The sequence below is a fragment of the Papio anubis genome, chromosome 1 (assembly GCF_008728515.1).
Source record: "Papio anubis isolate 15944 chromosome 1, Panubis1.0, whole genome shotgun sequence".
Lineage (NCBI taxonomy): Eukaryota > Metazoa > Chordata > Mammalia > Primates > Cercopithecidae > Papio > Papio anubis.
The window spans coordinates 51,254,504-51,275,430 of NC_044976.1; the positions used below are offsets into that span (position 1 = coordinate 51,254,504).

The 20,927-nt window shown below is 42.6% G+C and overlaps 1 protein-coding gene and 1 non-coding gene across 2 annotated transcripts in view; one reads left to right on the forward strand and one right to left on the reverse strand.

The window, feature by feature from the left end:
- ZYG11B (zyg-11 family member B, cell cycle regulator) overlaps nt 1-20,927 on the forward strand; it is a 104,432-nt gene that overhangs the window by 76,712 nt on the left and 6,793 nt on the right. The window contains exons 9-13 of the mRNA XM_003891896.5: nt 260-421; nt 533-580; nt 13,296-13,493; nt 13,619-13,671; nt 16,691-16,788. Of these exons, the coding sequence (XP_003891945.3) occupies nt 260-421; nt 533-580; nt 13,296-13,493; nt 13,619-13,671; nt 16,691-16,788 (559 nt within the window). The remainder of the gene's footprint in view (nt 1-259; nt 422-532; nt 581-13,295; nt 13,494-13,618; nt 13,672-16,690; nt 16,789-20,927) is intronic.
- On the reverse strand, nt 3,376-3,480 carry LOC116272013. The gene has a single exon (XR_004180742.1). It is a non-coding gene; the product is annotated as a U6 spliceosomal RNA (small nuclear RNA).

The following is a 20,927-nucleotide window of genomic DNA, read 5'->3' on the forward strand; positions in this document are numbered from 1 at the left end:
TTTTAATCATTTTGCCTATAAGTGTTATTTATGGGTGATTACATTGTAGGTATGACCAGAATAATGTAGAAGTATTTATGAAAATCTTATACTTTTTTCTTGAAGAAAAGTTCAGTCTAAGGGGCTGTTTGTTATAAGTACCTTTATAGGAAATGCTTTAAGCCATGAAACTAATCCTCATGGACTTGTGGTTATTAATAACCACAAATTGTAATAGTCCAAAAATGAAAACTTAATTCTGTTTTTTTTTTTTTTCCAGCAACTTCTTCAAATAGTGAAGCAGAAAACCAATCAAAATTCAGTGGACACTACGTTGAAATTTACTTTGAGCGCACTTTGGAACCTCACAGATGAATCCCCGACCACTTGTAGACACTTTATTGAAAACCAAGGGTTAGAGCTCTTCATGAGGGTTCTAGAGGTTAGGATGGGAATTTAGCTTACAGTTTTGATATTTATTAATTTATTTACTTTAGCATTTATTTTATATTTGGTTCTTTAGGTAATTATAAGTTTCTCTTTCTTTTTACAGTCTTTCCCAACTGAGTCATCCATTCAGCAGAAAGTTCTAGGACTTTTGGTAAGATATACGCACTTCCTGCTAAGTTCCAAGCTGTATTTATTTTCTGTCTGAAGTAACACATTGAAAGTTGCAGCTCTGCAGTGGCAGTATCATAGCCAATGAGGTCTATCCAAGGCACAGTCATTGCTGAGAACTATTCCCAATACCTCACCATGATGACTTGAAAGATGGTCTTCAATGGCAATTTCTTTCTTTCTTTTTTTTTTTTTTCTTTTGAGACAGGGTCTCACTTTGTTGCCCAGGCTGGAGTGCCGTGGTGTGATCACAGCTCACTGCAGCCTCGACCTGCTGAGCTCAAGCAGTTCCCCCAACTCAGTCTCCCTAGTAGGTGGAACCATGGGCGTGTGCCACAATGCCCAGCTAATTTTTGTACTTTTTGTAAAGGTGGGGTTTTGCCATGTTGCCCAGGCTGGTCTCAAACTCCTGAGCTCAACCAGTCCTCCTCCTACCTTGGCCTCCCATAGTGCTGGGAATGTAGGCATGAGCTGCCTGGTCAGCAGTGGCAATTTTTGACAATTTCTAGGTGAATGAACAAAAAAAGAAAGAGAGAGAGAAAGAGAGTAAGTTGCTGCTATGATACTTGTAAACAATGACATTGGAAAATAAATATTACTAAATTTAAAAAGACTAAAAATATATCATGAGGTCAGGAGATCAAGACCATCCTGGCTAACACAGTGAAACCCCGTCTCTACTAAAAATACAAAAAATTAGTGGGATGTGGTGGCACGCGCCTGTAGTCCCAGCTACTCTGGAGGCTGAGGCAGGAGAATTGCTTGAACCCAGGAGGCAGAGCTTGCAGTGAGCCGAGATCACACCACTGCACTCCAGCCTGGGCAACAGAGCAAGACTCCGTCTCAAAAAAAAAAACCCCACAAATTTGAGAGGCCTAGGTGGGCAGATCACCTGAGGTCAGGAGTTCATGAACAGGCTGGCCAACATGGTGAAACCCCGTCTCTACTAAAAACACAAAAATTAGCCGGGCGTGGGGACAGGTGCCTGTAATCCCAGCTACTTGGGAGGCTGAGGCAGGAGAACTGCTTGAATCTGGGAGGTGGAGGTTGCAGTGAGCCAAGACCACACCATTACACTCCAGTCTGGGCAATAAGAGCGAAATTCCATCTCAAAAAAAAAAAAAAAAAAAGCAAAACCACAACTTTTTAATTTATATATATATACATATATATACACACACACACACACATATGTATACACACACACACAAAGATTTTTGCCACAGTAAAAAGAAAAATATTATACGTGTATGCTTCTTTATATTTTTTGGTATTGTACAAAGTTTTACACTGAGCATGTTTTACTTTTTTTTTGTTTATTTTTGAGATAGAGTCTGTCACTCTGTTGTCCATGTGGAGTGCAGTGGTACAATCATGGCTCACTGCAGCCTCGACCTGCCAGGCTCAAGCGGTTTTCTCACCTTAGCCTCCAGATGCCCAGCTTATTTATTTATTTATTTTTGTAGATTTGCAGTCTTGCCATGTTGCCCAGGCTGGTCTCAAATTCCTGGACTGAAGCAGTCTTCCTGCCTCGACCTCCCAAAGTGCTGGGATTACAGGCATGAGCCACCACACTTGGCCTCGTGTTTCACTTTTATAATTAGAAAAACAGATCTCATTAAAAAATGTTATCAGGCTGGACTCAGTGACTCATGCCTCTAATCCCAACACTTTGGAAGGATGAGGTAAGAGAATTGCTTGAGCCTAGGAGTTTGAGACCAGCCTGGGCAACGAAGCACAACCCGATCTCTACAAAAAATAAAATAAGAAAATTAGCTGAACATGGTAACATGCACCTATAGTCCCAGCTAGTGGGGAAGCTCAAGCAGGAGGATCACTTGAGCCTAGGAGTTTGAGGGCTGCAGTGAGCTGTGCTTATCCCACTGCACACCAGCTTGGGTGGTAGAGTGAGACCCGGTCTCTTAAAAATAAAAGTCATTAACCTACAAGTGTTCTTAGATTCTGTGTTTAATAGTTAATGATTACTACTTAAAGACTGCTTACGAAGGCCAGGCACGGTGGCTCATGCCTGTAATCCCAGCACTTTGGGAGGGTGAGGCAGGTGGATCCCCTGAGGTCAGGAGTTTGAGACCAGCCTGCCCAACATACTGAAACCCCATGTCTATTAAAAATATAAAAGTTAGCTGGATATGCTGGTGCACACCTATAATCCCAGCTACTCAGGAGGCTGAGGCACGAGAATCTCTTGAACCTGGGAGGCGGAGGTTGCTGTGTGCCGAGATTGTACCATTGCACTCCAGTCTGGGCAACAGAGCAAGACTGTCTCAAAAAAAAAAAAAAAAAAAAAACCTGCTTACAAATCACATATGTCTTAATATGTTGCATATAGATTAAAGTAAGCCCTCTAGGATTTTGAGACAAAGGTAAAAGATCAAATGTTTTGTCAGCTTAAATTGCTGCAACAGGCAAAGTGCCTATGTGGCAAAAGCTATTTTATTTTATTTTTTATTTTTTAAAAAAATACTGGTCAGGTGCAGTGGCTCACGCCTGTAATCCCAGCACTTTGGGAGGCTGAGGTGGTGGATCACCTGAGGTTGGGAGTTCGAGACCAGTGTGACCAAATGAAGAAATCTTGTTGCTACTAAAAATACAAAATTAGCCGGGTATAGAGGCGCATATCTGTAATCCCAGCTGTTCGAGAGGCTAAGGCAGGAGAATCACTTGAACCCAGAAGGTGGAGGTTGCTGTGAGGCAAGATCGCGCCATTGCATTCCAGCCTGGGCAACAAGAGTGAAACTCTGTCTCAAAAAAAAAAAAAAAAAAATGGAGCACTTCACAAATTTACATGTATCCCTGCACAGGGGCCATGCTAATGTTCACTGTACCGTTCCAATTTTAGTATGTATGCTGCCAAGCGAGCACACAAAAGCAGACCTCTGCTCTCAAGGAATTAGATTATGGAAGGCATAGATTAGTGAGTTAAAAAATGTAAATTGGAGCTTGTTTTCCACATGCAAGCAGTGAGGAGATGGATTTTTAGGAAAGCTGAGGACTGCCATTTAAGGAGGACCTATCTGTTCGTTGTAGCCTTCATTATATAAGGTAGAAAATGGAAAACAACCTAAATGTCCAGCAATAGAGGAATTATTAAATAAATAACAGCATTTGATTGTTTTATTCAGGGTTAATATGATTATTTGATAGAGAAGTTGGCTCCGGTCACCTGAAATGGAAAGGTGGAATTTAAGTATTTGTGGGAAATGGAAAGGTGGAATTTAAGTATTTGTGGGTCGGGTGCAGTAGCTCACGCCTGTAATCGCACACTTAGGGAGGCTGAGGTGGGTGGATCACAGGTGGTCAGGAGTTCAAGACCAGCCTAACCAACATGGTGAAATCCTGTTTCCACTGAAAATACAAAAATTAGCCAGGCGTGGTGGCACATGCCTGTCCCAACTACTCAGAAAGCTGAAGCAGGAGAATTGCTTGAACCTAGGAGGCAGAGGCTGCAGTGAGCCGAGATTGCACCACTGCACTCCAAGCCTGGGCAACAAAGCAAGACTCTGTCTCAAAAAAACCTGAAACGCCGGGCGCGGTGGCTCAAGCCTGTAATCCCAGCACTTTGGGAGGCCGAGACGGGCGGATCACGAGGTCAGGAGATCGAGACCATCCTGGCTAACACAGTGAAACCCCGTCTCTACTAAAAAATACAAAAAACTAGCTGGGCGAGGTGGTGGGCGCCTGTAGTCCCAGCTACTCGGGAGGCTGAGGCAGGAGAATGGCGTAAACCCGGGAGGCGGAGCTTGCAGTGAGCTGAGATCCGGCCACTGCACTCCAGCCTGGGCGACAGAGTAAGACTCCGTCTCAAAAAAAAAACAAAAAAAAAACAAAAAAAAACAAAAACAACAAAAAAAAAAAACCTGAAACAACAACAACAACAACAAAAGATTCCATCTCAAAAAAAAACAAAAAAAACCTATACTATTTTTAAATTTCAAAAGGAATACATGTTTGTTATAACTAGTGAAACAGTGCAAAAATGTATTTAACATCCTTAAGGCTCTGTCTCCAACCTTTCATCATTTTTATCTCCGTAAAGTTATTAATGTTAATATAACTTTATATGTTTCCTTCCATATTTTTCTCTATTACCTTGTGATTAAATTGTTTCAATAATTTGAGATATTTATTCTAATTTAATTCTTTATGGTGAGAGAATATGCTTTGTTTGGTTAGAGTCCTTCTGAATTTATTCAGACTTGTGTATGGCCAAGGATATGGTCTATTTTGGTAGATATTCCATATACACTTGAGAGGAATGGGTATGGTCTTATTATTGGGTATAGTGTTCTATAAATGACAATCAGGTCACTGATTGTTAATTAGCTTGATTAATTAACACTAATTAATAATTAGATTATACAGTGTCACAGTTGACACTGTACAACTCTACCACATCCTTACTAATTTTCTAATTTTACCCATTCTATCAATTATTGACAAAGGAGTTTTGAAATCTCTGACTATAATTGTAGATGTATGTTTCTCCTTACAGTTCTATCAGCTTTTTCTTCATGTATTTTGAAACTCTATTATTAGATGTATAAACATTTAGAATTATGTCCTCCTGATTAATGGACTCCTTTAACATTACCAAATGACTTTCTTTACCCCTGGTAATATCCTCTACTTTGAAGTCTGCTTTGGTACTGATACAGCCATCTGTACTTTCTTTTGTCTAGTGTTAGCATGGTATTTCTTGTTTTATCCTTTTACTTTTACCCTATATTTGTCTTTATATTTAAAATGTATTTCTTGTAGATAACATATACCTTGCATACTGCTTTTTTTTTTTTTTTTTTTTTTTTTGAGACGGAGTCTCGCTCTGTCGCCCAGGCTGGAGTGCAGTGGCCGGATCTCAGCTCACTGCAAGCTCCGCCTCCCGGGTTCCCGCCATTCTCCTGCCTCAGCCTCCCGAGTAGCTGGGACTACAGGCGCCGCCACCTCGCCCGGCTAATTTTTTGTGTTTTTAGTAGAGACGGGGTTTCGCCGTGTTAGCCAGGATGGTCTCGATCTCCTGACCTTGTGATCCGCCCGTCTCGGCCTCCCAAAGTGCTGGGATTACAGGCTTGAGCCACCGCGCCCGGCCCATACTGCTTTTTTATCTAGTTTGAAAATAGCTGTTTTTTATTCGGGGTATTTGGATCATTTACATGTCCTGTGATTTTTTATTTTTTTTAAATAATAAATAATAATTGTGTATGTGGAGTACAATTTTTTTTTTTCTTGTGACGGGGTCTCACTGTGTCGCCTAGGCTGGAGTGCAGTGGTGCGATCTCAGCTTACTGCAAGCTCCGCCTCCTGGGTTCACGCCATTCTCCTGCCTCAGCCTCCCAAGTAGCTGGGACTGCAGGTGCCCACCACCACGCCTGGCTAGTTTTTTGTATTTTTAGTAGAGACGGGGTTTCACTGTATTAGCCAGGATGGCCTCAATCTCCTGACCTCATGATCCTCCCACCTCGGCCTCCTAAAGTGTTGGGATTACAAGCGTGAGCCCCCGCACCCGGCTGTCATTTTTTTTTTTTGAGACGGAGTCTCGCTCTGTCGCCCAGGCTGCAGGGCAATGGTGCAGTCTCAGCTCACTGCAACCTCCGCCTCCTGGGTTCAAGCGTTTCTCCTGCCTCAGCCTCCTGAGTAGCTGGGGTTACAGATGTGTGCCACCATGCCTGGCATTTTTTTTTTTTTGTAGAGACTGGGTTTCACCATGTTGGCCAGACTATTCACAAACTTCTGACCTCAAGTGATCTGCCCGACTCGGCCTCCCAAAGTGCTGGGATTACAGGTGTGAGGCACCGTCCTGGCCCAATGTAATGTTTTGATGTATGTGTTTAATCATTGTGGAATGATTAAATCAAGCTAATTAACATACTCATCACCTTACATACTTACTGTTTTTGTAGTGAGAGCATTTAAAATTTATTCTTGGCTGGGTGCAGTGGCTCACACCTATAATCCCTAAATTAATAATAATGTATTGTACACTTCAGAATTGCTAAGAGTAAATTTTTTTTTTTTTGAGACAAGGTGTCACTCTGTCACCCAGGCTGGAGTGTAGTGGCATGATCTCAGCTCACTGCAGCCTCGACCTCCTGGGCTAAAGCAATTCCCCCACCTCAACTTCCTGAGTAGTTGGAACTACAGGTACACACCACCATGCCCAGCTAATGTTTAAATTTCTGTAGAGATGGGATTTCGCCATATTGCCCAGGCTGATCTTGAACTCCTGAACTCAAGTGATCCACCCACCTTGGCCTCCCAAAGTGCTAGGATCATAGGTGTGCACCACCACGTCCAGCCTGGTGTCATTTTTCTTCAGCCTAAAAGACATCCTTTAACGTTTCTTACAGTGTGGATCTGCTGATGATGAATTCTTCAGCTTTTGTCTGACTGAAAACATCTTTACTTAACCTTTGTTTTTGAAAGATACTTTTATCAGGTATATAATTCTAGATTGACATTACTTTAAAGATACTGATTAGCTTCTTTCTGACTTGCTTCTTTCTAATAAAAAATCTGATGTCATCATTATCTTTGTACTTACATATGTACATGTTCTTTTCCTCTGGCTACTTTTAAGATTTAAGATTAGTTGGCTGGAAGTGGTGGCTCACGCATGTAATCCCAGCACTTTGGGAGGCCAAGGTGGGTGGATCACCTAAGGTCAGGAGTTTGAGACCAGCCTGGCCAATATGGCGAAACCCCGTCTCTACTAAAAGTAACAGAAATTAGCTGGGCATGGTGGCACATGCCTGTAATCCCAGCTACTTAGGAGGCTGAGATAGGAGAATCCCTTGAACCCAGGAGGCAGAGGTTGCAGTGAGCTGAGATTGTGCCATTGCACTCCAGCCTGGGCAACAAGAGTGAAACTCCATCTCAAAAAAAGAAAAAAAATGATTTAAGATTAGTAACAATTTTGAATATTTGATTATACGTGTCTTAATGTAATTAACTTCATGTTTCCTATATTTGGGATTTATTGAGCTACTCAGATATATAGGTCTATAGTTTTCATCAAGTTTGGAAAGTTTTTAGCCATTATTTCTTCAAAATATTTTTTTTGTGCAGATGGGATCTTGCTGTATTTTCCAGGCTGGTCTCAAACTCCTGGCCTCAAGCACTTCTCCCACCTTACCCTCCCAAAGTGCTGGGCTTATAGGAGTAAGCTACTGTGACCTGCCCATTTCCCTAAAAAAAATTTTGCAGCCCTTCTCCCCACATTGGAGTCCTTTGGAGACTCTAATTTGCACATATTAAGCTGCTTGACATTGTCCCACAGCTTACTGATGCTCTTTAATGTTTTTGTTCTTTTGGATTCTGTGTGTTTTAGTTTGGATAGTTTCCCTTGCTATGCCTTCAGTTCAATAATTTTTTTCATCTGCAATATCTAATCTGCTATAATGCCATCTAGTATAATTTTTCATCTTAGACATTGTCATTTTCATCCCTACAAGTTCAATTTAGGTGTTTTTTGTATCTTCTGTGTTCCTACTTTTTGAATATATGAAATAAAATTTTAATAACTCTTTATCCTAATTGGCTAGTTTTACTTAGTATCTATGTCAGTTCAGGGTCAATTTCGAGTGATTCTTCTCCTCATTATAAGTCGTGTTTTCATGAAACTTGGCATGGTTTTAATTTACTTTTTAAAAAAATTATTATTTTTTAAATTGTGGTAAACAACGTAAAATTTACCGTCTTAACCATTTTTAAGTGTATTGTTCAGTGGTAATAAATATGTTCATAATGTTGTAGAACCATCACTACCACTTACCTCTGTAACTGTTTTCATCTTGTAAAACTGAAAGTCTGTAACCATTAAACAATACTATTCCATTCCCCCACTCTCTGCAGCCCCTCATAACCACCATTGTTTTCTGTCTCTATGATTTTAACTCCTTAACTACTTCATGTAAGTGGAATCATACAGTATTTGTCGTGTAACTAGCTTACTTCACTTACAGTATTGTCCTCATGGTTCATCCATGTTGTAGTGTATGTCAGAATTTCATTGTATATATAGGCCGGGCGCGGTGGCTCACGCCTGTAATCCCAGCACTTTGGGAGGCCGAGACGGGCGGATCACGAGGTCAGGAGATCGAGACCATCCTGGCTAACACAGTGAAACCCCATCTCTACTAAAAATACAAAAAATTAGCCGGGCATGGTGGCGGGCGCCTGTGGTCCCAGCTACTCGGGAGGCTGAGGCAGGAGAATGGCGTGAACCCAGGAGGCAGAGCTTGCAGTGAGCCGAGATTGTGCCACTGCGCTCCAGCCTGGGTGAGAGCGAGACTCCATCTCAAAAAAAGAAAAAAAAATTTTCATTGTATATATAGACCACATTTTCCTTATCCATCCATTTGTTGGATACTCGGGTTGCTTCCATGGTTTTGCTATTGTGAATAATGCTTCTATGAAGATGAGTGTACAGATATCTCACGACAACCTCCACCTCCCGGGTTCAAGCAATTCTTCTGCCTCAACCTTCCTGAGTAGCTGGGATTATAGGCACGCGCCACCATGCCTGGCTAATTTTGTATTTTTAGTAGAGACGGGTTTTCTCCCTGTTGGTCAGGCTGGTCTCGAACTCCCCTCAGGCGATTCGCCTGCCTCGGCCTCCCAAAGTGCTGGGATTACAAGTATGAGTCACCGTGCCCAGTCACAAATATCTCTTTAAGACTCTACTTTGAATTTTGTGGGGTATAGTTCCAGAAATAGAATTACTGTATCATGTGATAATTCTATTTTTAAATTTTGAAGAACTACCATACTGTTTTCCACAGCAGCTGTACCGTTTTGCATTCCCACCAATAGTGTCCAAGGGTTCCAATTTCTCCACACTCTCACCGCTTGTTATTTTCTGTTTTTTTTTAAATAGTAGCCATTCTAATGGGTGTGAGATAGTATCTTATAGTTTTTATTTGCATTTCTCTAATGATAAGTGGTGTTGAGTATATTTTTATGGGTTTATAGGCCATTTGTATATCTTCTTCGGAGAAATATCTATTCAATTCCTTTGTCTATTTTTAAATTGGCTTGTTTGTTTTTTGTTGTTGTATTTTAGGAGTTCTCTATATATTCTGGATATTAATCCCTTACCAGATATATGACTTGCAAATATTTTCTCCCATCCTGCTTGGTAGTTTTTGATTGAATGCCAGACTTTGTGAATTTTACCTTCTTGGTTGCTGAATATTTTTGTTTTTCTTTTTCTTTTTTTTTTTTTTTTTTTGAGGCGGAGTCTCGCTCTGTCGCCCAGGCTGGAGTGCAGTGGCCAGATCTCAGCTCACTGCAAGCTCCGCCTCCCGGGTTCCCGCTATTCTCCTGCCTCAGCCTCCCGAGTAGCTGGGACTACAGGCGCCGCCACCTCGCCCGGCTAATTTTTTGTGTTTTTAGTAGAGACGGGGTTTCGCCGTGTTAGCCAGGATGGTCTCGATCTCCTGACCTTGTGATCCGCCCGTCTCGGCCTCCCAAAGTGCTGGGATTACAGGCTTGAGCCACCGCGCCCGGCCATATTTTTGTTTTTCTATGAATATTCTTGAACTTTGTTCTGGGATGCAGTTAACTTACTTTTAAACATTTTGATCACTGTGGGTCTTGCTTTTTATGATTTATTAGGAGGTTCCAGAGCAGTGGTCAGGCTAGGGCTAATTATTCTCTACTACTGCAACAAGACATTCCTGAGGACTCTACCCAGTGCCTTGTGAATGAAAGGTTTTTCTATGCTGGGTGATGAGAACAAGCAGCCCTCTGTGAGCACTACGCACTTTTCTCTGACTCTTTAGATGGTTCTTTTCCTGCCCTCAGGTGTCTTCCTTGTGTTCATTTTGTTATCATTACTCTGCTGAATGGAGTGGGACTCTGCAGATCGCTGGACTCGCTTTATTTGCAAGGTCTCTTCTCCCTGGTGTTCTGTCCTGTGAGTTACCTTCGTTTCTGTGGACTGTTCACCTCATCTCCTACTCTGTTCAGTCTACTGAGCTCTCTTTCAGGTCTGTATCCCTGTGCTACCACCTGGAAACTTTTTCAAGGCAGTAGCTCATTTTGTTTTCCATCTAGTAAAGGACACTAAGAGTCAGTGTCCTTTATTGCTTGTGGCCAGTATCTTGAGATTGTTTTTTCATGTTTATTTGGATTTTTCAGTTGTTTCAGGCAGATGTTTAAATCTGACTGTTTTTACTCCACCATGGCCAGAAGCAGGAGTGCTCATCAATCCTCAATTTAAAAATGAGAAATTGGCTGGGCACGGTGGCTCACGCCTGTAATCCCAACACTTTGGGAGGCCAAGGTGGGCAGATCACCTGAGGTCAGGAGTTCGAGACCAGCCTGGCCAACATGGCGAAACCCCATCTCTACTAAAAATATAAAAATTAGCCGGTCATGGTGGTGGCTGCCTGTAATCCCAGCTACTCGGAGGCTGAGGCTGGAGAATCACTTGAATCCAGGAGGTGGAGGTTGCAGTGAGCCAAGATCCTGCCATTGCACTCCAGCCTAAGCGACAGAGCAAGACTCCATCTCAAAAAAAAAAAAAAGAAAAAGAGAAATTTATCTTTCATATTTACTCACATTTCTCGTTCTATTCTTTTTTTACATTTATTGTCCTATAGGTGTGCTGGCAATGACTTTTCACTCTGGTGGTGTTTACCTAACAAAGTTTTTTATTTTGCTTTGATTTTTTGAATGATAAATTTTTGGTTGGCTATTGAAGTCTAAGTGGACACTTCTTTTCTGTTGAATCTTTGGATTTATAATTTTTATCACATTTTGCAAAAATTTTGGCCATTATTTCTTCAAATACCTTTTTTATACCCTCTCTACTCTCTGCTTCTTCTATGACTTCAGTTAGAAGCATGTTAGACTTAACATTATCCCACAGGTCCCAAAACTCCTCTATTGGCTTTTTTCCCCAGTTTGATTTTTTCTTCTGTACTTTGATTTGGATGGTTTCTATTTCTTTTTGTGTGTGTGATTAGAGACAGGGTCTCCCTATGTTGCCCAGGTTGGTTTTGAACTCCTCGCCTGAAGTGATCCTCCCACCTCAACCTCCCAAAGTGCTGGGATTACAGGTGTGAACCAGCATGCCCTGCCATAGATGCTTTTTATTTCTCTGTTGTTTAGTCCACTGATTGTTTTTCGGGAAGCATCTCATCTGCTGTTAATCTCATCCAATATATTTTGCTTTTCAGATATTTAGCTTTTTTTTAATTTCTATAAGTTACATTTAGGTCTTTCTTATATCTTCATTTTCTCCCTTCATGTTTATGTCTGCATTTCATCTGGAATTATATTTATAATATTTATAATAGCTGCTTTAAGTCCTTGTCCGCTAATTCTATTATCTCTGTTATTTTTTAGTCCATTTCTATGGATTGATTTTTCTCCTGGTTATGAATCATATTTTTCTGCCCCTTTGTATGCCTGGTAATTTTTTTATTGGATGCTGGTCCTTGTGAAATTTAAATTGGTGATTGCTAGGTTTTATTATTTTTCTCTAAAGAGTCTTATACTTTGTTCTTGCATGCAGTTACTTGCAGATCAAGTTGCTCCTCTTAAAGCTTGTTTATGTGTTATTTTATTTTATTATTTTTTTTTGTGAGATGGAGTCTCGCTCTGTTGCCCAGACTAGAGTGCAGTGACACGATTTCCACTCGCTGCAACCTCCGCCTCCCAGGTTCAAGCAATTCTCCTGCCTCAGCTTCCCAAGTAGCTGGAATTACAGGCACACGACACCATGCCCAGCTAATTTTTCTGTTTTTTTAGTAGAGACGGGGTTTCTCCATGTTGACCAGGATGGTCTCGAACTCCTGACCTCAGGTGATCCGCCTGCCTCAGCCTCTCAAAGTGCTGGGATTATAGGCGTGAGCCACTGTGCCCAGCCATTTTTGGTTTGTTTGTTTTGAGATGGCATCTCATTCTGTCTCCCAGGCTGGGGTGCAGTGGTGCGATCTCAGCTCACTGTAACCTCTGCCTCCTGGGTTTAAGTGATTTTCATGCCTCAGCCTCCCACGTAGCTGGGATTACAGGTGTGCACCACCACACCTGGCTAATTTTTGTATATTTAGTAGAGACGGGCTTTCTCCATGTTGGCCAGGCTGGTCTTAAACTCCTGACCTCTCAGGTATGAGCCACCACACCCAGTCCTGTTTATTTGTTTTGTTAGAGTGGCGTCTTATCAGACTTTACGGCTCATATATAATTTAGCCCTACTACTATCAAATACTTTGCTTATCATGAGGTCTCTTGAGTCTGGCTAGTGGAAATGTGAACTACTCCTATCCCTGTGTGACTTTGGGATTTGTTCATGTACTACTTTCTGGTAGTTCCTTTTCTAGCCTCCTGGAGTTTCATCCTTGTCATTACTCAGCCAGAGATTTGGGGTGCAGGTCATGTGTGCTCTGTCTTTGAGTGTGGAGCTTTGTCCTTTCCAGCACTCCGTTCTACAGAGTTTTGCTGCTTGACCACCCTGAACTGTGATCTCTGTTTCAACAAAACTACTACTTTCTCTTTGGCTTCCTCTTACCTTCATTGCAGTCTGTAAACTGCCCTCATTTGAATACTTTCTCTCAGGGAAATACTTTTCTCTCACCTTCCTGAATTGCCTGTTGTCCAGGGCCTAAAAACCATTATCTTAACCATTTACTCTACGTATTACATTAATTTTTATATCTTCTTTTTTTTTCCAGAACAATATAGCTGAAGTACAAGAATTGCATTCTGAATTAATGTGGAAAGATTTTATAGACCACATCAGTAGTCTTCTACACAGTGTGGAAGTGGAAGTCAGTTACTTTGCAGCTGGAATTATTGCCCATTTAATATCCAGAGGTGAACAAGCTTGGACATTGAGTCGTAGCCAGAGGAATTCTCTGCTGGATGATTTGGTAGGGTCATTCGTGCCAACAAAAGACATTCATAGTGGTTAAACTATGAAAGCCGCATAATGTAGTAAATAATGCAGTGCTAAATAAATATTGTAATCCTTTCTTGTGTGTCTTTTGTCTTCCAGCATTCAGCTATTTTGAAATGGCCAACTCCAGAGTGCGAGATGGTAGCATACAGGTAATTAGTATCATAATTAACAGTAAACCAGTAACCTAGTCCAGAGATCATTCCTAAGAGTCATTCCTACTGGATGCATGTGTTTTCCCTCAGGCACCTCAGTATTGGTTGGTTATTTATTTATTTATTTTGAGACAGAGTTTCACTCCATCACCACAGCTGGAGTGCAGTGGCATGATCTTGGCTCACTGCAACCTCCACCTCCCATGTTCAAGCAATTCCCCTGCCTCAGCCTCCTGGGTAACTGGGATTACAGGCGCCCGCTGCCCCACCCAGCTGATTTTTGTATTTTTAGTAGGGATGAGGTTTCACCATGTTGGCCAGGCTGGTCTTGAACTCCTGACCTCAAGTGATCTGCCTGCCTGGGCCTCCCTAAGTGCTGAGATTACAGGCGTGAGCCACCACACCCAGCCAAAAGTATTGGCTTTAAGAGAAGCAAAGTATTTTGACTTTTTTCTACCACCTATCATACTTCATGTTTCCTTCATTTCACATTTATTGAAGACAAGTGCTAGGAATTTGTTCTGTGCTCTTGAAATTCAAAGATGAACAAAGACATGGTGGTTGCACACAAGAATTTTATATCCTTGTGAGGGAGATCAAATGTGGATCAGATAAAATACCGTTATGCTAGATGTCCATAGAATGTTATGAAATTAAAGGTGAAGCCGAGTGGGGTAGCATGTACCTGTAGTCCCAGTACTCAGGAAACTGAGGTGGGAGGATCACTTGAGCCCAGGAGTTTGAGGCTGCAGTGAGCTATGACTGCATCACTGCATTCCAGCCTGGGTGACAGAGCAAGACTCCAAATGTAAATACACACACACACACACACACACACACACACACCTTTCAGAGGAAGTGAGTTGTGACCTGAGTGTTGAAAGATAAGGAGAGGCAGGAGATTTTTAGGAAGAAAAAGCATCATATTAATGCAGGAAGGTCTAAAATAAAATGACACATTGAAGGAATTAGAAGACGACCAGATTCTGGCTGGGTGTTGTGGCTTACACCTGTAATCCCAGCACTTTGGGAGGCTGAGGTGGGTGGATCACTTCAGTCCAGGAGTTCAAGACCAGCGTGGCCAACATGTTGAAACCCCTGTCTCTAATGAAAAAACAAAGTTAGTGGAGCATGGTGGTGCACACCTGTAATTCCAGCTACTTGGGAGGCTGAGGCATGAGGATCGCTTGAACTTGGGAGGTGGACGTTGCTATAAGCCAAGATGGTGCCCCTGCACTGCAGCCTGGGTGACAGAATGAGACTCTTTTTTTTTTTTTTTTTTTTTTTTTTTTGAGACGGAGTCTCGCTCTGTCACCCAGGCTGGAGTACAGTGGTGCGATCTCCGCTCACTGCAAGCTCCGCCTCCCGGGTTCGTGCCATTCTCCTGCCTCAGCCTCCCGAGTAGCTGGGACTACAGGCGCCGCCACCTCGCCCGGCTAATTTTTTTTGTATTTTAAGTAGAGACGGGGTTTCACCGTGTTAGGATCGAGCCAGGATGGTCTCGATCTCCTGACCTCGTGATCCGCCCGTCTCAGCCTCCCAAAGTGCTGGGATTACAGGCTTGAGCCACCGCGCCCGGCCTCAGAATGAGACTCTTTAAAAAAAAAAAAAAAAAAGGAATAACACCAGATTTGGTTGGGGAAACAGTTTGTAATAATTTATTAAAGTGCATACTGGGCCTGGCATGGTGGCTCACACCTATAATCCCAACACTCTGAGAGACTGAGGTGGTAGTATCACTTGAGTTCAGGAGTTGGAGACTAGCCTAGGCATCATAATGAGACCTCATCTCTACTAAAAAATAAAAAGACCTGGGCATGATGGCATGCACCTGTAGTCCCACCACTTCGGAAGGCCAAGGCAGTTAGATCACTTGAGCTTAGGTGTTTGAGACCAGCCTGGACAACACAGTGAGACCCTGTCTCTACAAAAAATAAAAAATTAGCTAGTTGTGCTGGCACGTCCTTGTAGTCCAAGCTGCTTGGGAGGCTGAGGTGGGAGGATCGCTTGAGCCTGGTAGGTTCAGGCTGCAATGAGCTGAGATCGCTGTACTGCACTCCAGCCTGTGCAACAGAGCGAGACCCTGTCTCAAGTAAGTAACTAAATAAATAAATAAATGATAAAAATAAATAACAAAAATAAAGAAAGTGCATACTGGATGCCTCTTTGTAATTGGATAACTTGATAATTAAATTACTAATTACCTGAAGTATTTAATTTTTATTCAACTTATTTTTTTTGTTTGGTTCTTAAATGCTGATGTTGCCAACATTTTTTTACTTTCCCAACTTATGTTCTACCTTTGTTTTTGTTTTTGTTTTTTCTGAGACGGAGCCTCCCTCTGTAGCCCAGGCCGGAATGCAGTGGTGTGATTTCGGCTCCCTGCAAGCTTCGCCTCCCGGGTTCACGCCATTCTCCTGCCTCAGCCTTCCATGTAGCTGGGACTACAGGCGCCTGCCGCCGCTCCTGGCTAAGTTTTTTGTATTTTAGTAGAGACAGGGTTTCACTGTGTTAGCCAGGATGGTCTCGATCTCCTACCTTCGTGATCTGCCCGCCTCAGCCTCCCAAAGTGCTGGGATTACAGGCGTGAGCCACCGCGCCCAGCACGTTCTACCTATTTTTATTCTGACCAGTAGAAAATAGAAGGGATAATTATACACCTTTTTCATAATGTTCTACTAGTTAGTTATCACCTAATTTCTGTATTTCTTAGTTTCCAAACCAAGGACTACTTATCTTCAAATGTGTATCTTTAAGACTGAAAAGGTGCTTTAGGAAAAATTTTTTCTCTTTTAGTACCATATTCTAATCACCTTCCATCTTCTGTACTGAATCATGTCTGAATGCAGTCTTCTTTGAAATGGTTAAGACAAAGAAAAGATATTCTATAGCTCATTTATATTAGTCTAAATATAATAGGATAAAATGTTGAAAATGAAAAGTTTAGGAATCATGGCTTTAGGGAATTACGCTAAGTATGGGATGTAACTTTGATTCTTTTCTTTTGAACCCTTAGGTCCTTTAATCCATTTTTCCCATTACTTGGATGTTTCACAACACCAGGAGTCCAGCTATGGGCAGTTTGGGCCATGCAGCATGTCTGCAGCAAGAATCGTATGTACCAAAAAAAGAGAGCTGTGTTTTTCTTCTTTAAGTGAAATTCTCATTTCCCAGGAAAGATATTTCTAAATTGTGTATTAAAGTGATTTTTAAGAACACTAACTTAAAGTATAAGGAAATCTTAGGTTATAAACTTAAGGTATTCTTTTTTTTTTTTGGAGACAAAGTCTCACTCTTGTTCCCAGGCTGGAGTGCAATGGTGCGATCTCGGCTCACTACAACCTCTGCCTCCTGGGTTCAAGCGATTCTCCTGCCTTAGCCTCCTGAGTAGCTGAGATATCAGGCACCTGCCACCATGTCCCGCTAATTTTTTTTTTTTTTTTTTTTTTTTTAGTAGTCTGGCTCTGTCTGTAGACTGGAGTGGAGTGCAGGTAGGCGCCAATCTCGGTTCACTGCAAAGCTCCATCCCGGAGTTCATGCCATTCTCCTGCCTCAGCCTCCCAAGTAGCTGGGACTACAGGCGCCCTACCATGCCGGCTAATTTTTGTATTTTTAGTAGGGGCGGGTTTCACTGTGTTAGCCAGGATGGTCTCGATCCTGACCTCATGATCCATGCCCCAGCTACTCCCAGCATGCTGGGATTATAAGCACGTGAGCCACAGCCTGGCCTTTTTTTTTTTTTTTTTAGTAGGAATGGAGTTTCACCATGTTGGCCAGGCTGGTCTCGAACTCCTGACCTCAGGTGATCCGCCCGCCTCGGCCTCCCAAAGTGCTGGGATTGCAGGTGTGAGCCACCATGCCCGGCCAACTTAAGATGTTCTTTTAGAATGAGCATGGTGTAACTAGGCACTGAATGACAGTGGTGAATGAGACACGGTTCTCACCTCAAGGAATTTAAAGATAGGAGACTACAGTGAGTCCATTTGTTGAGTAAAAGGTCTTAAGTAGTTCCACTGTTTATGGTACATTCCAGTACCCGATTCTCATTCACCCAAAATTCTGTTGTTCAAGATGTCGCTCCCAGCACCCATGGTTTCTGAAGAAGCAAAGTGTTTGAATCAGGTTCTATATTATTCTTTCAAAGCTGCGATGCAACTCTTATTTATTTATTTAGAGACAGGGTCTCTCTCTTATCAAACTGGAGCTGGAGTGCAGTGGCATAGTAACACCTCACCATAGCTTTGACGTCGGGGCTCAGATAATCCTCCCGCCTCAGCTTGTAGCTAGGACTACAAGTGCATGTCACCATACCTGCCTTTTTTTTGTGTGTGTGTAGAGACGGAGTTTCATCGTGTTGGCCAGGGTGGTCTCAAACTCCTAGGCTCAAGCGATCCGCCTGCCTCTTCCTCCCAAAGTGCTGGCATTATAGGCGTCAGCCATCAAGCATGGCCTAGTTATTAATATAAACTCATTCCACAAATGATTTGACACAAGAAATACACAGAACCACTTTAATAGTAAAGTGTGTGTGTGTGTGTGTGTGTGTGTGTGTATATATATATATATATATTTTTTTTTTTTTGAGATGGAGTCTCACTCACTTTGTCACCCAGGCTGGAGTGCAGTGGTACAATCTCGGCTCACTGCACCTTCCACCTCCCAGGTTCAAGCGATTCTCCTGCCTCAACCTCCAGAGTAGCTGGGACTACAGGCCTGCACCACCACACCTGGCTAATTTTTGTATTTTTTTTTTAGTAGAGATGGTTTTTTTTTTTTTTTGAGACGGAGTCTCCCTCTGTCGCCCAGGCTGGAGTGCAGTGGCCAGATCTCAGCTCACTGCAAGCTCCGCCTCCCGGGTTCCCGCCATTCTCCTGCCTCAGCCTCCCAAGTAGCTGGGACCACAGGCGCCGCCACCTCGCCCGGCTAATTTTTTTTTGTATGTTTTTAGTAGAGATGGGGTTTCACTGTGTTAGCCAGGATGGTCTCGATCTCCTGACCTCGTGATCCGCCCGTCTCGGCCTCCCAAAGTGCTGGGATTACAGGCTTGAGCCACCGCGCCCGGCCAATTTTTGTATTTTTAGTAGAGACAGGGTTTCACCATTTTGGCTGGCCTGATCTTGAACCCCTGACCTCAGGTGATCTGCTGACCTCGGCCTCCCAAAGTGCTGGGCTTATAGGTGTAAGCCACTGCGCCTGGCCTATTTTTAGTTTTAATTAGAAGTAAGGAAAAATAGTTTTTCAAAAATTACAGGGGCCGGGCACAATGGTTCATGCCTATAATCCCAGCATTTGGGGAAGTTGAGGTGAGTGGATCACTTGAGCCTAGGAGTTTGAGACCAGCCTGGGAAACATGGTGAAACCTAGTTTCTATAAAAGATTTAAAAGAAATTAGCCGGGCGTTGTGGTGTGCTCCTGGTAGTCCCAGCTGCTTGGGAGGCTGAGGTGGGAGCATCATCTGAGCCCGGAAAGTCAAGGCTGCAATGAGCTGTGATGGCACCATGCACTCCAGCCTGGGTGACAGAGTGAGACTCTGTCTCAAAAAGAAAAAAAAAAAAAATTCTAGGATAGAGGGAAAATAGTCAAATGTAGACTTGTAGGCCATGCATAGGGATTTTTGTGGCTCTGCTGCAAGTAAAAAGCGACATGGTTCTCCATATAAGAGAGAAAAAATGTTCTACATCCTTGGGGGAGACAGGGAGGGGAGAGTAAACTTTTTATGAGCAGTTAACTACGAATTAAATTTCTTCTATTGGACATTAATAGGGGACAAACTATAAAGGGTCTTATATAGGATATGTGAGAGTTGTTTTTACCGATATCCTTATAGCAGAAGTAGTAACATTTTGTAAGATTTTCTCTTGGGTTTTTTTTTTTTTTGAGACAGAGTCTTGCTCTGTTGCCCAGGCTGGAGTACAGTGGCACGATCTCAGCTCACCACAACCTCCACCTCCCAGATTCAAGCAATTCTCCTGCTTCAGCCTCCCGAGTAGCTGGGACTACAGGCACGTGCCACCATGCCTGGCTAATTTTTATATTTTTAGTAGAGGCTGGGTTTCGCTATGTTGGCCAGGCTGGTCTCAAACTCGCCCGCCTTGGCCTCCCAAAGTGCTGGAATTACAGGCATGAACCACCGCACCCGGCTCCTTCTCTTGTATTCTTTGATGAAAACTCACAGCATACCACAAAAAATCAATGCAGTAAAAGCTCTGTGTCAGATAGAGAAGAGTAATTTGGTGAATGGGATGTGACCGAGAAAGCTGCCTTGTACGCACCTGAACTTCCACCTGGAGGCTTATCCGGCCCTTCCTCCTCAGTTACCCAGAAGCAGAGTTGTTCACTCATGAATCGAAAACTGCCTCTTTAGCTACATTAAACTGTCTCTCCCCTAAAGTCTTTTTCCTTTTACTGTACCCACAGGTTCTGAGGACTCCTGAGTTTCTTAACAGTTGATCCGATAATATTCCCAGTCTCTAATCTATAGGTTCCTTTCCTGATGACTCAAGGAATGGACCTTTCACAGTTCAGTAGGAGAAAATAAAACATAATTAATAAATAATAGTGCATTTTCGGCTGGGCGTGGTGGCTCAAGCCTGTAATCCCAGCACTTTGGGAGGCCAAGGCGGGTGGATCACAAGGTCAGGAGATCAAGACCATCCTGGCTAACACGGTGAAATCCCATCTCTACTAAATATACAAAAAATTAGCTGGGTGTTGTGGCACACGTCTGTACTCTCAGCTACTTGGGAGGCTGAGGCAGGAGAATCACTTGAACCAGGAGGTGGAGGTTACAGTGAGCCGAGATCGCACCACTGCACTCCAGCCTGGGCGACAGAGCGAGACTCTGTCTGAAAAAAAAAAAAATAATAATAATAATAGTTCATTTTCATACAAGTATTTATTTTTGTCAATACTTTTAGGTATTAGGGTTATTTTGATTTTACTCTATGGAATGACAGCCCTAAATAATTTCTTCTAAAATGCACTGTAATTTGGGGAATGTTAGAATATTTGGTCTCCAACTCAAGATATTTTAGGTTCCTACCTTGTGGGCTTATTTTGTTTATATTTAAATGGAATTCACTTCTATTTGTATTAAAATGTTTTAACCTGGCTGGGTGTGGTGGCTCACACCTGTAACCCCAGCACTTTGGGAGGCTGAGGCAGGCAGATCACTTAAGGTCAGAAGTTTGAGACCGGCCTGGCCAGCCTCGTAAAACCCCGCCTCTACCAAAAATACAAAAATTTAGCCAAGT